Here is a 13,002-nt window from a genome sequence, read left to right on the forward strand (position 1 = left end):
TTTGTTTTTGAGTGCAGGTTTTTTTTTTGTACATAATTCTCCATTTGTAAGTTCAACTTTCATGATAAAGAGATTGCACTCCAGTACTTAGTATTTTTCAGTTCACCTAATACATTTCTTTTGTTTTTTTTACAGTATTTTTTTTTGTATTCTGTAAATAAATGGTATTCTATTATTAACAGTGCGATTAATCACGTAATTCATTTTTTTAATCGCTTGACAGCTCTAATAGACACTCTTTCCTTAACCTGTGTATTAGATAATTTTAACATTAAATGCAGGGATAATGAAATGTTGCTATCCTTAGTGTATTAGTAAAGAGCAGCAGAACTGTACTTAACATGCCCTGACTGAGAGGGTCACCCCCTAAACTGAATCTCATTTGCCAAACTGGTAGTAAGGGTGCCAAATCCCAGTGAAAATGAGAGGAGGTAGGAATAGAGACAGGTATTTATACTGGATGGTGTAGACTCTGCCTAATAGTTACAGACACCACTTGATTTTCCCTTATGTGGTGTTGAAGGACAGAACTGACTGGACTCAACTGAGAATCCTTGGTTCTGTTCAGTGATTACTAGAACTGAAATCACAGAAGATCAGGTCTGAGAGCTATGCCGTAAGCCTGGCGCAGGGGTAGCGTTGTAGTGAATAACAATGAAGAGTCAGCAGCACGGAGGTCCCCCACCACCCAGTGAAATCATTAAGACCTGGGCTAAGTGGTGGAACCTGAGACCACGCAATTGCAGAAGTGGCAAGCAGCAGAGATAGCAGCAAGGAAGCATGAGCGTACGGCAGCAAAGACAGCAGCAGCAAGCAAGTTGCAGAGATGGTGGCAGCAGTAGAGGCATTGCTTGACGCCCGCCATTCCTTTTCAGGGACAGGAACTGAACCCATGAAAACCCCCCTTCAAACTCTGGGTCTTCACTGACCAAATTAAATTAACTGTGAGAGGGGTGCAATAGAGGGAAAGGAGATGGTAGGGAACGGAGGCAAAAGACACTGCCCAGCATACTGTGGGGTGGGTGTTGGTTTATGGCTACCTGCTTTTGAATTGTGGCTGTGGTAGTTTCACAAATTAAATTCACTCAAGATGTGCTTGTGAAGGTACAAATCAACCACAGGTGTTTCCAATCATCCAGTTATTATATAATTAACATCTCTGTATGACTTAGGTTATTACACTGAAAATTTTTATTAATGAATACACTTCCTACTTGTTTTAAATGTCCTTAAAACTTGAATCCTGCAGTTAGGAACAGTAATTTACCTGGATGCTGGCAACATTACATTTTAATCATGACTACAAAAAATATGGATAATTACTTAGACATCAATAGGACTTAAATTATGTGAGATTTCATAATAAATTATGATGATTCTTGCTCACATACACAAGGTTAAAGTGACATCACTTTCCTGTGTTGGCAAAATACCAACTTGTTAAATTTTAAGACAATAACAAAGCAGTTGTGCCAAATTTTGATTGATACATGCTTTGCATGTATAACAGCATAGTTCATTGAAAGATACAAGCATTCTAAAATATAAATGAAGTAGATATTACAGTAATTTTATATCTAGAGAAACTGAGAAAGATGTTAGGGTCGAATGTATCAGATTGAGTATCTAAAGTTCAGCACATAAATTCAAATTTAAACCAAATATGATTTGAATAGAGGTTTCAGTGTCTAAATTTGGACACCCATGTCTGTAAAATTTGGGCAAAGTAACCTGCCCTTGGTCAAACATGTAGTCTGTGGTAGAGTCAGGAACAGATTCCAGATCTCTTAACTCCAAACTTATGCTTCACTCGCAGGATAATGAGCACCATAGCACACTTAACTGAAGTTGATCTGCAAATGAGTTTTTAAAATGGCCTTGTGTCCTGTTTTGGTTCTTTATACTTGTTTTTACATTAGAAATACAAGAATAGTTTGAATTAGAGCTGCTCAAAGGGTTTTAAATGTTCCATTCAATTGTGTTTAACCATTTTGCTATTCTCTGAGCTCCCTCCAGTTTATTGATAACTAAACATATTTTGGAATCCAGCTACTACAGTATTTGACACCCAAGAATGCTTGTAGGAAGTAAACAAATATGTTAATTACATACCACTGCACAAGAAGTTACTTTCCTGGCTATGGCCTGAACCAATGAAAATCCAGTTTGTTGATGCTGGCATTAGCAATGTGTGGTATTTTTTTTTAAACTGAAGCACACAGTTGCTATGGCAACATACAATAAAATTAATAAACAACCACATTATTTTTAATTAGAAAATCCCTAGCTACGTTTAAAAACCAGAACAAAATACAGACAAACTGAACTGTCCTGAACACTACCTGGGTAGTCACTAGGGTTGCCAACTTGGGTTGGATGTATTCCTGGAAATTTCATCACATGACATAATCTTTAATTAAAGATTAATCTTGAATCCCGGGAGACTCCAGGGCAATCCTGGAAGGTGTCAACCCCCTGTCAGTCACTGGTGACCATGAGCAGCAGCACACATTGGTAGCCGGGTACCGCGGTCATGAGCGAGCTGGACATACACTGGGAGCCCAGGGAGTGGCGGGGTCCATGGGCTGGGAGCCGAGGGGACGGCAGGGGCCCGGCTAGCGGGACATTTTAAAAACAAAATCTCTTCAGAGACGGGGAAGATTTTCGGCTTCACCCACGAGCTACTCGCGGGGGCCGGGGCTCCCGGCGCTGCCGCCCCGCTCCCGCAGCCACCCGGGGCCGAGGGCTCAGCGGGTGCCGCGGAAGCCGCCGGACAAGGCTGAGAGGCACCGCGCACGGGACCGCCCCGCTACTCACCTGGGCCGCCGCCGCGGGGCCCCTCCCGGCGCTGCAGGGAGGGGAGGAGCGGGTGCCTATCGGGGCCGCCCCCAGTGCATTGTGGGAGTCGCCCCACTCCGCTCAGTTCTGCGCGCGCGGGAGATGTGCGGGGGGGGGGGGGGGGGGGCGAACTACCTTTCCCAGAAGGCAGAGGCTTACGACGGCCCCGCCTCCGCGCTCAGCGAGATGCATGGCGGGAAATGGTGTTCCGCGCGCCTCTGCGCGCAGGACTGCAATTTCCGGCGTGCCCCGCGCCGCGCTGAACGCCCCCCCTCCCTCCCCGGAAGTGTGTGGCTGGGGCGGGAGCTCTCAGTGGAACTTGTCCGGGGTGTTTCCTGGAGACGGGGGAAGTGAGGAGCCGGAGCTGCCGCCGCCACTGGGAGCCGCATCACCCCCGCCCCTAGTGTGACTGATCTACCATGAGACCCGCCATCTTCCTGCCCCCGCCTGACCCCGGCTGCGTCCTCCTGATCTTGGTGAGTGACCGGCCCAGCCGCACCCCCTGCGAGCCCGGCGCTGCGCCTCCCGCCGCCCCTGCGTGCCCGGCGCTGCCCCGCTCTCACCGGCCTGCGCGGCGGCGGCTGCCGCAGGGGGCACTGGCTCCTAGTCAGTGTCCCGGGATGGGCTGGGAGCTGAGGCGGGGGTGGGGTGGGACGGAGCTGAGGGAGGGGGCGGGCGGCAGGTGTCCCGGCTAGTGTGTGACTAGTTTCCCATAGTGAGTCCTGGGCTCCCCTCCGCGCTTCCTCGTGTAGTTTCAGGCACATCTTGCCCTGTCTGCGCGGGGGGGGGGGTGTCACTGGGCGGGGGCACCAGCTGGCTGCTGCGGGCTCGGTTTATCGGGGCGGGTACTCTGGGGTGAGCTGTGGTGCTGCTCTCGCCCCTTGACACCCCCCTCCCCCCACGGAAGCTCCGGGCCGTGTGTGTGCGGTGCGGGGTGCCTGGCTCGCAGCGCCGCCGCATGTGGTGCCCGGAGGGGGCCAGCGGCGGCTCGGGAGCAGCTCCCCGGTTGGCGGACTTCTCTGTTGTGGCTCAGCCTGATAGGCTGCGAACCCGGAACGAGTCGGTCACGCCGGCTGTAGGGCGGGGCAGCGGCTTGGGCGGGGAGCGTACCCCGGGCAGCAGGGTCCTCTCCATCGAGGAGCATCGCTTACCGGCTCCTGTACCCGCTTCACAAATACCAGAGCGAGTCCCAGCAGATCTCAAAAGCGGGGGGAATGAACATTTCCCTGATCTGAGTAAAAAAGAAACTAATCTAATGGGGAGCCTGCAATTTCTTCATTTGTAATAATCCTAGACCTTAGTGACAATAGAAAAGAGAGTTCTGAAAAATGTCTTTGTGTTTGACGGTTTCCCGTCAGATTCTCATTGTCAGGTGTTTTTAAAATTATACATTTATTAGAATCCTTGTTGCTGTGTTAAAACAGCAGATTTTTCTAGTGGAGCAAATGTAAAGTATACTTCTAGCATTTCATTCAAATTGACAGTGAAAGTGTTTCACTTTCTGTTTCTCATGAGCATATGTGGAGTCTTAATATTTGCAACCCACTTTTGAAAACCCACTGAGTACAAAAGCCTGTATTTATAAATAGCAACAAGGCTTCTGTAACTAATGCTGAAAAACATAACTGAATGATCTCATACTGTCAATTCAATTTTTGTAGTATCTGTCTTTAGGTATGCTATTGAAATGTTTTTTTAAATTAATACCTCATTAATACATGATTAAATTACCTTGTGTAAAAATTTGCACTCTGCTTTATATGAACTTGAAATGATCACTGATATGGACATTTTATACTAAAAGGTTTTTAGTCATCCTTTTCTAGATAGCTTGACTTATTTGTTAACTTGTTTCCACTCTGCTTCCAGAGTGGGCCACATTCTGTTCACTTTATTGCCTAAGTAATTCATTTAGATACATGGGACTTGTGAGAGTAAGATTAATAGGATTTGGGCCAAGGGTACTAATTTATTTAACTGCTTTATTTTAAACTTTTAGTTAAGAGGAGCCTGGTTTGAAAAAGGAATAATTGAAGCATAGGGGTATGGTAAAAGACTATGGAAAGGGAGGAGAAAATGGCAAGGGGAAAAAGAAGGCTATGACAGATGAATGGGAAATACAAATAGCCATACAGCTTTAAGGTTAATAACATGCTTAATATATTGTGAGAGTACAAATGGGCATAAATTCATATATTTACATAAATTTACAAATTGGTTGGATCCCTTTGATTCCTGGCAGTTTGCCAATATGACTTTTTATATTTTATGCTACTCTCAGGCAGCTACATTTGAGCCTAACCTAACTGACAATGTTCCTCTAATTTAGTGTTACGGCTGAAAGTTTAAGGGTTTGGGCATATACAAAATTATGGCATGTACAGCAATTGTAATCGGTATTCCTTTTGTATAAGTAACATATACTACTGTATATGCTGATAAATTTGTCTTAGTTTACAAGTACAATGTAACTAAGTTCCAGTTGCTGTGAGAATAATTGTTACTTCCCTGATTATTTGCTTAACTGTATCCCACTGCGTAGTGGATTTCTTGTTGCTTTCAAATACCAAAGCACGCTGTCATGCACTGAAAAGCACAAATATATCTAGAGTTGATGTTTTTGTTGTACAAGGATTCAAATAAATAAATGCTTACAAACCTTGATACCTCATTTAAAACTTGGTGAAAGATATCATGGTATTTGTGCATGAAACATTTACTGTTTTGTTTCCAGTATTCAGTTATTTCCTAGATTGCAAGGCCAGAAGAGACCATTGTGATCATCTAGTCTGACCTCTACCGGCCATAGAACTTGCCCAAAATCATTCCCAAAGCAGATCTTTTAGAAAAATATCCAGTCTTGATTTAAACATTGTCAGTGATGCAATTGTCATTTGCTAGATGGCCTATATTTTTAGAGGGAACAGCGCTGTTTGAAAGAAGAACCCCACAGTTTGGGGACTGCTGGACTAGCACAACAGGGTCCTGGCCCATGACAAGGGTGCCTAAGTACCGCAGTAATACAAATAATAAAAATAACTTATAACACTTAATAGAAATGCTAATAACATGAGCAGAAAATAACTCAGTGCCATTTTGGAATATGAAATACAGGATTTGAGCATACTTCATCTCAGCCTCTAATTGTGAATTGGTTCACTATATTTCAAACAGTTGGTAACCAAAAATACTCTGCATTTAAATAAAAACCCCTCCATGTAGCACCATGATACAAAGATTTTGGTTAAATTATTATAAGTGTTTTACCATCCATATCAGAATCCAGGTATAAAAAATTTAATAACTGTTTATGGCTGGATATAGTTTACTGCTTATACAAAGAGTTCAAATCCTGTATTTTTATTACAATGATACAATAGCTTTAGTTGCATGTATATGAACATTGTTCAACTATGGTTATTGGAACTCTTACATATAACAAAAGAATCAAGCTTTTGTTGTTGCAGGAACTCAGTAGAAATTGGGAAATACAAGGTTGAAAAACAATGCGTATAAGTTAAAAGAAAGTTTTATTCCTTAGTTATTAGTGCAGTTTACATGTATGCAGATTTCATGCAGATAGCCTTATTTTTGTGTGTTGATGTTACAAAAAATGAGTAAGTAATGAGATCAAGAACTTCCATATATTTTAGCTGAAAATCTCTTCATAAATAGATCATCTACTGCAACTTTTCATGTATGTGATTAAAAAGTAACTAGGTATGTGTGTGTGAGGGGAAACAGAACAAAGTTGCAGTGCTTGATATTATCAGGGTAATACCCCAAATTTCATATCAAACTTGGTCCTGTGTTGAAAAAGATCACTACACTTACCTGTTTGAGTCAGGTCATTGGCCATCATGTCTTTTAATAGGCAGAGATGATTATAATGTAGGGTATAGCAATATCCCCACGGAAATAGATTTCTGAAGTGTGCCTGCTTAGCACTATGTCATGAAAAGAAAATCAGTCAAACTTTAGTAACATTTTTGCATATCATTTTTATTCTGTGTCTTCACCTACTAAAATATGCTACAAACTCTTCATGTGGGAAAAACATGTCCTTTATTGTTCATATCCGCTATTTCCAGGATTCTGCACACAGCAAACTTTTGGGATTGGCTTTTGTGTTGGTGTACAAGACCCTTTCTATGCCTATGGTTTTGATAGTTTCCAAAAGGTGCTAGATGCTGCACAGACATGTAGAACATATGATCTCCAAGGGGGAAAAAGACAGGGTAAGTACCGTATATACTTGATCATAAGCCAGTTCGTTTATAAGCTGCCCTCCCCCACCCCCCATGATGGATAAGTAAAAATGGAAAAAATGTTATGACCCATTCATAAGCCATTCCTATAATTCAGGGGTTGGCAAACTTTGGCTCCCAGGCCATCAGGATAAGCCACTGGCAAGCAGAGATGGTTTGTTTACCTCGAGCGTCCGCAAGCACGGAGGTAAACCTAAGTATACAAAGCGTCCCAGCGCACCAGGTGCTTACTCTGAGGGGCTGGGACAGCAACTGGTGGGGAAATTTTTTGCGGGGGAGAAGCTGGGGATCAGGGGAGTAACCCCGGTGACCACCCCCCACATAACCCCAACCCTAGCCCGGGACTTCCACACTCTCCCCATCCCATCCCTTCCTACCTTATCTGGGGAGGGCCGGGGAGGATGTCTCTGGCCTGGCCGCAGCCTGTTCCGGCGGGCCGGGCGGCACGGCCGAAGCTTGTTCCGCCGGGCCGGGCGGCGCGGCCGCAGCCTGTTCCGGCGGGCCGGAGCTGCAGCTGCTTCTGAGGCTGGAGGGAGAGCAGCGTGGCCAGAAGCGGAGATTCTCTGGCCCCACCTCTTCCCTTCTGTCTCTGCTGGCTGTGCTGCCTCTCCTTGTGCCCTCTGTTGGGGGGTGGGGCTGTGTCCCACCTCTCCCTCTCTATACCCGTTCATAAGCCAACCCCCTTCTCTGGTGCTTCCCTTTTTTACTAAAAAAAATTGGCTTATGAATGAGTATATACGGTAAGTGGAAATCAATCTGGGCAATGCTAGCCACATGGATTGTTAGTTATCTTTGCTAAGTATTTTTTGTTATAAAAACTTAATTTGAGGTCTTTGAGGGACCATTCAAGATGAAAGTGGGGAAAAAAGGGGAATAACAGGTGTTAGAGAGGAGAATAGATAAAAGTAGGAAGAAACTGACCAAATAAAAAAATTCTTGTTTAAAATAGTTGGAAACTTTTTGAAAAAGTATTTCTTTCCTGTGGTTTACCTTTTTTTTTTTTCCTTCTAAGAAGTTGCTGATTCTTAAAACTCAGCTCATTTTCTCAGTTGTGAATAGCTTTAATTTTTAGATGGATATCATGTAATGTTGTCACTTGTTCATTGTATGGTTTGATGTCACTGACTGTACACAGTGTCTTACTTTATGCTTCTGCGCTCCTCCCTGTAAGTTAATACAAGTAACTAATATCAGATCCTATTCTTTGCTGATATTGGCCTTATACTCTGATTTTTAAGTTCACGTTCTCCAGTGGATCTTTCAGTGTGCAGCTTACATATTGAAGCATTCGTAGGTGTTGAGGATAATGGCTTTAAAACATGCATCGGACAGTGAACTACCAAAGAGTTTCCAGTTCAGCTTTAAATTGAAACAGATCTTGATTGAGTTTGAGGTTTTTGTCCTTCTTTAGGCCTGGTGTCACAAATCAGTCCATGGTTGGAAGCCCCCTATATATTGAATGATGCATTTCATTTTGTCATAATGACTCAAAACAAACAAGCAGTAAATTGCCTGATGTTTCTCTGGAAGTTTGAATATAACAATGTGAAGCAGTTTTTTGGAATGATTTAGTACAAAGTAGGACTGAGTGGACTTGTAGGCTCTAAAGTTTTATATTGTTTTGTTTTTGAGTGTAGTTATGTAACAAAAATACATTTATAAGTTGCACTTTCATGATAAAGAGATTGCACTACAGTAATTCTATGAGGTGAATTGAAAAATACTATGTCTTTTGTTTATCATTTTTACAGCACAAATATTTGTAATAAAAAAAATATAAAGTGAGCACTGTACACTTTGTATTCTGTGTTGTAATTGAAATAGATATATTTGAAAATGTAGAAAAACATCAAAAATATTTATTAAATTTCAATTTGTATTCTGTTGTTTAACAGTGCGATGAAAAGTGCGATTAATCGCGATTAATTTTTTTAATCATGATTCCTTTTTTTTTAGTTAATCGCGTGAGTTAACTGTGATTAATCGACAGCCCTAGTTGTAACATGCTGTTTCATATCTCTCCATTTTTTTGAGGGATGCTACTACTGAGGAATGGACTGACCATGAAAGCTAAGAGACATTCATATCATTCCAATTTAAAATACTTACATGTAAAACTCCGCACTGAGGTATGATTTTCCCTGACCGTATTCCCCAGATGAGCCTGCTGAACTTGCAGACTTCAGTTGGTACTGAATTATGTGATGCCCTCTGGAGCCTGCCTGGTGATTCAGCCAGTGGTGATCATTGGACTCTATGCCTTGCTTCAATAGCTGGGAAAACTGTATTTAATATATTACATCATATTGGGCCTCTTGACAGCTAAGACGTAAACAAAGGGTCATGGTAATTCTCAATGAGGGTGAAATTCTGGCCCCATTGAACTGTTGACTTCATTGGGACCAGGATTTCATCCATCAAAAGTTTTCTGTATACGCAATCTGAGTAGCTGACTGGTATTCAGGTACTGATCTCAGGTATTAGATCTACATAATGAGGGCACTGGAGGGCTTAGTGAGTCTCCTGGTCTTCTCCCTTCCCAGGTATAGGCAGCTGTGCTTGGGTATTCAGGTGTTCCTTTTTATTGTTTTTCCTTTCTCCTGCCTTCCCCTCTTCACATTAATTTGGCTATAGTGGGAAATGTTGTCAAAGAGGAATGTCTTTGGTCTTTATAAGATACTCTGAAAGTGGTCAGAATCTGCAAGAGACAGAAGTCCTCTGGAAGCTTGTTCCATAAATGAATGCTTTGTACTTGTCTCCAGCTCTCTCATGATTTGTCCTGGGTTTTGTGGGATGTGTTGTCCCAGAAGAGCAAAGCTGTCTTGGTGGATTGAAAATGGAGGAGTTGATGAGTCCTGACCCACTCTTAGAAGTTTAATCAACAATGAAAGTGAATTAGAACACAGAGGAAATGTGCTTATGGCGACCTGAGGAGGCAGGCTGCCATATTTCACATGATCTGAAGTCTCCATATTGCTGCCACCTTAAGCCCCAAATACAGGGAGTTCCACTAATCCGATGTGGAGGTGACAAATGCATAGATCATTGTGATCAGTTGTAGGAGGAAGAGATGAGACTTCTAGCAAGCTGGAGGTGGAAGAAAGCATTTTTTTATCACTGAGGCTACCTGGTCTTCTAGGCTAAGTGCTGAGTCAGATATGAACCTGAGTCATCGCACATCTTTGAGAATTGGGGGTTGGGAGGGGAGGACTGGGCCAGATGCCCTTGTCAAAGGAGAAGATGGTAACCCAGCCAGTTCTTCAGTGTCTTCTCTTTTTGATTAGCCTCACTTGAATCATGCCTGACTTGAGTTTGTGTTTTTGCATCTGTGGAAAAGGAGATATGCCACTGTGTTGTCAAATTGTTGGCAATTGAGTGCCTGGCATGTTGCTACTTCTCCAAGTGGTCTCATGTAGCTATCCAGCAGGAAGGGGAATGGATTTCATTCCTTGGGGGCTCTGCAGGCAAAGATTTCTAGGGAAGAGGAAATCACTCTCTGGGTACTATTGAAAAAGAATGACTAACCATTGTAGTGCTGTGCCATCTACTCCAGCTATGTCATGTAATCAGATCAGCGGTACATCAGGGCCAGCTGTGTCAATAGCTGCAGAGAGACTGTGTCTGATTGATATATGCAAATTTGTGATCCTATAAGGATTGTTTTTCTACTTTCTATATTTACTGTGCTATTAATGCTCTCAACTTCACATGTTAACTATTAAAAACCCCTTTCTTAAATCTTGGTGAAAACTCTGTCTCCATTTTTTTTTTTTTTTTTTTTTTTTTTTTGGGGCTGATGTCTAAAATGCAATTCTCTTAAAACATTTTTATACATAAAGCTTTTTGAGTCAAATCACTTGGGATTTCAGACCAAATGAGTGAAAGACAAATTGGTTGCTTTACAAAGGTAATTAAGACAGTATGTGGTGCACAGGGTAGCAGTAAGGGGTTCTTTCTTACTAATGATCCATTAATTAGTGAAGGCAGCTCAGCAAGTGTGTGGGCCTCTTGGGGATTACCTCTGATTGACATTTAAAGCTGGTGTAGTTAAAAACAGTATAATTAAGATGAGATAGGATTTTTTTTCATTTTAATTTGGGCTAACAAATGACAGCAATGTTAGTTAAAACCATACAAATATTTACATATGTAATCCTGTTTAAATTTTAGCTATTGGATATTCTGCATTCAAGATTTTAACCTAAAACAATATACTGGTCACTTTATCTTGTAATAACTCTCTCTGGCTGCAGGGTTTAGCAGAAATGAATCCTATCATTCTAAAATTGATAATTCAAAGGACAAGTCCCCAAATACTGAGAAATATGTATTAAACATATGAGAATCTCTTCCGGTTGGAAAATCGTAGGTTGTCTGTTCCGTGTGTGTGTGTGTGTATTAACTTTCATGTGGAGCAAGCCTTAGGACTTAGTTTAGAAGAGATTTTTGTAATAAACCCTTTCACTTTTCAGTTATTTCGTAACTTCATGAAAAATGTCCTTTTAGGCTGTAACTTTGTATGCATAGTCTCATCCCAAAGCTGAATCTTCCTTTGAAAGTCCAAGCTAAATTGCTTCAGGTATATGGTTATGGAGCACTGTAAACTTATTTATTGTAAATCTAAGTTCATTTTTTCCCCACTTAAGAAAAATTTGGGGGCCTTTTTTATTCCCAAATAACTCAAGTGACCAAATGAGAACTTTGAGGATTATGGTCCTATCCAAATTTGGATAGGAGGATGTATATTTAATAGGACTGTCAATTAACTGCAGTTAACTCATGCGATTAACTCTTAAAAACTAATCGTGATTAAAAAAATTAATTGTGATAAATCGCAGTTTTAATCGCACTGTTAAACAACAGAAAACCAATTGAAATTTAGTAAATATTTTGGATGTTTTTCCAAGAGCACGGCTCCACCCTCTCAGGAGAAGAGGAAGCGAGCCTCGACCACCCCACACAGGGAACTGAATAAAAAGAGGTCCCTTGTGTGGTTGCTACCAGCGGTGCCGACGACCCCGAGACCCAGCACTTAGAATCTCCCGGCACCTCTGGCACCAGGCACGCCACCCACAAGATGAAGGAGTTGAGACATCAAACTACCTATGTCTCCTCGGCACCAACAGCACTGACATCCTCGTCAGAACTGACACCGACGACACAGCCACCTCCGGTGCCGACACAACCCTCAGTACTTCCACTGGCACCGACAAACCTTCTGGCACTGGCAGACAGCACTGCAGTGGGGCCACTGGCACCCACTAAAGCGAAATACAAGATGCCTAAACTGTTGGCATCCAATCACAAGGCGTCGGTGCCGCACCCACTGGCACCGCAACAGTTCTTAACTCCAAAAGACATCTCTGTGGCACCGGTGCTAGAATCACCTTTACTCGGCACCAACGGTTACATTTTAACCCAACCAACTTCACGCACCAGCTGATACACATAAGAACGGCCGTAGTGGGTCAGACCAAAGGTCCATCTAGCCCAATATCCTGTCTACCGACAGTGGCCAATGCCAAGTGCCCCAGAGGGAGTGAACCTAACAGGTAATGATCAAGGGATCTCTCTCCTGCCATCCATCTCCACCCTCTGACAAACAGAGGCTAGGGACACCATTCCTTACCCATGCTGGCTAATAGTTACACCTCCCAAAATTTAACCGTAAACCACACAAAACCCCACAGTAGGCTGCATTACACACCCTTGATGTTAGAAGAGCAATAACCTTCTATTAACAGAACAAAACCATTTCATAAATCCCCTAGACTCTTGGTCTCCACAACTGAACGATCCAAGGGTGCTGCTATATCCAAGCAACAACTTTCCAAGTGGATATCAGATTGTATCCGATCATGCTACCAAACCCAGAATAATAAAACCCCCTACCAGG

General features: G+C 42.7%; 2 protein-coding genes across 4 annotated transcripts in view; one reads left to right on the forward strand and one right to left on the reverse strand.

The window, feature by feature from the left end:
• INVS (inversin) overlaps positions 1-2,886 on the reverse strand; it is a 223,713-nt gene extending 220,827 nt beyond the window's left edge. For all 3 annotated transcript variants that reach the window (XM_054018622.1, XM_054018621.1, XM_054018624.1), the window contains exon 1: positions 2,818-2,886. The gene's annotated coding sequence lies outside the window, so the exon portion shown is untranslated. The remainder of the gene's footprint in view (positions 1-2,817) is intronic.
• Positions 2,887-3,142: 256 nt separating this feature from the next.
• Positions 3,143-13,002, forward strand: part of ERP44 (endoplasmic reticulum protein 44) — a 118,839-nt gene continuing 108,979 nt past the window's right edge. Inside the window, exon 1 of the mRNA XM_054018855.1 lies at positions 3,143-3,314. Coding sequence (XP_053874830.1) covers positions 3,258-3,314 — 57 coding nt within the window. The 5' untranslated portion in view covers positions 3,143-3,257. The remainder of the gene's footprint in view (positions 3,315-13,002) is intronic.

The sequence above is a fragment of the Malaclemys terrapin genome, chromosome 2 (assembly GCF_027887155.1).
Source record: "Malaclemys terrapin pileata isolate rMalTer1 chromosome 2, rMalTer1.hap1, whole genome shotgun sequence".
Taxonomy (NCBI): Eukaryota; Metazoa; Chordata; order Testudines; family Emydidae; genus Malaclemys; species Malaclemys terrapin.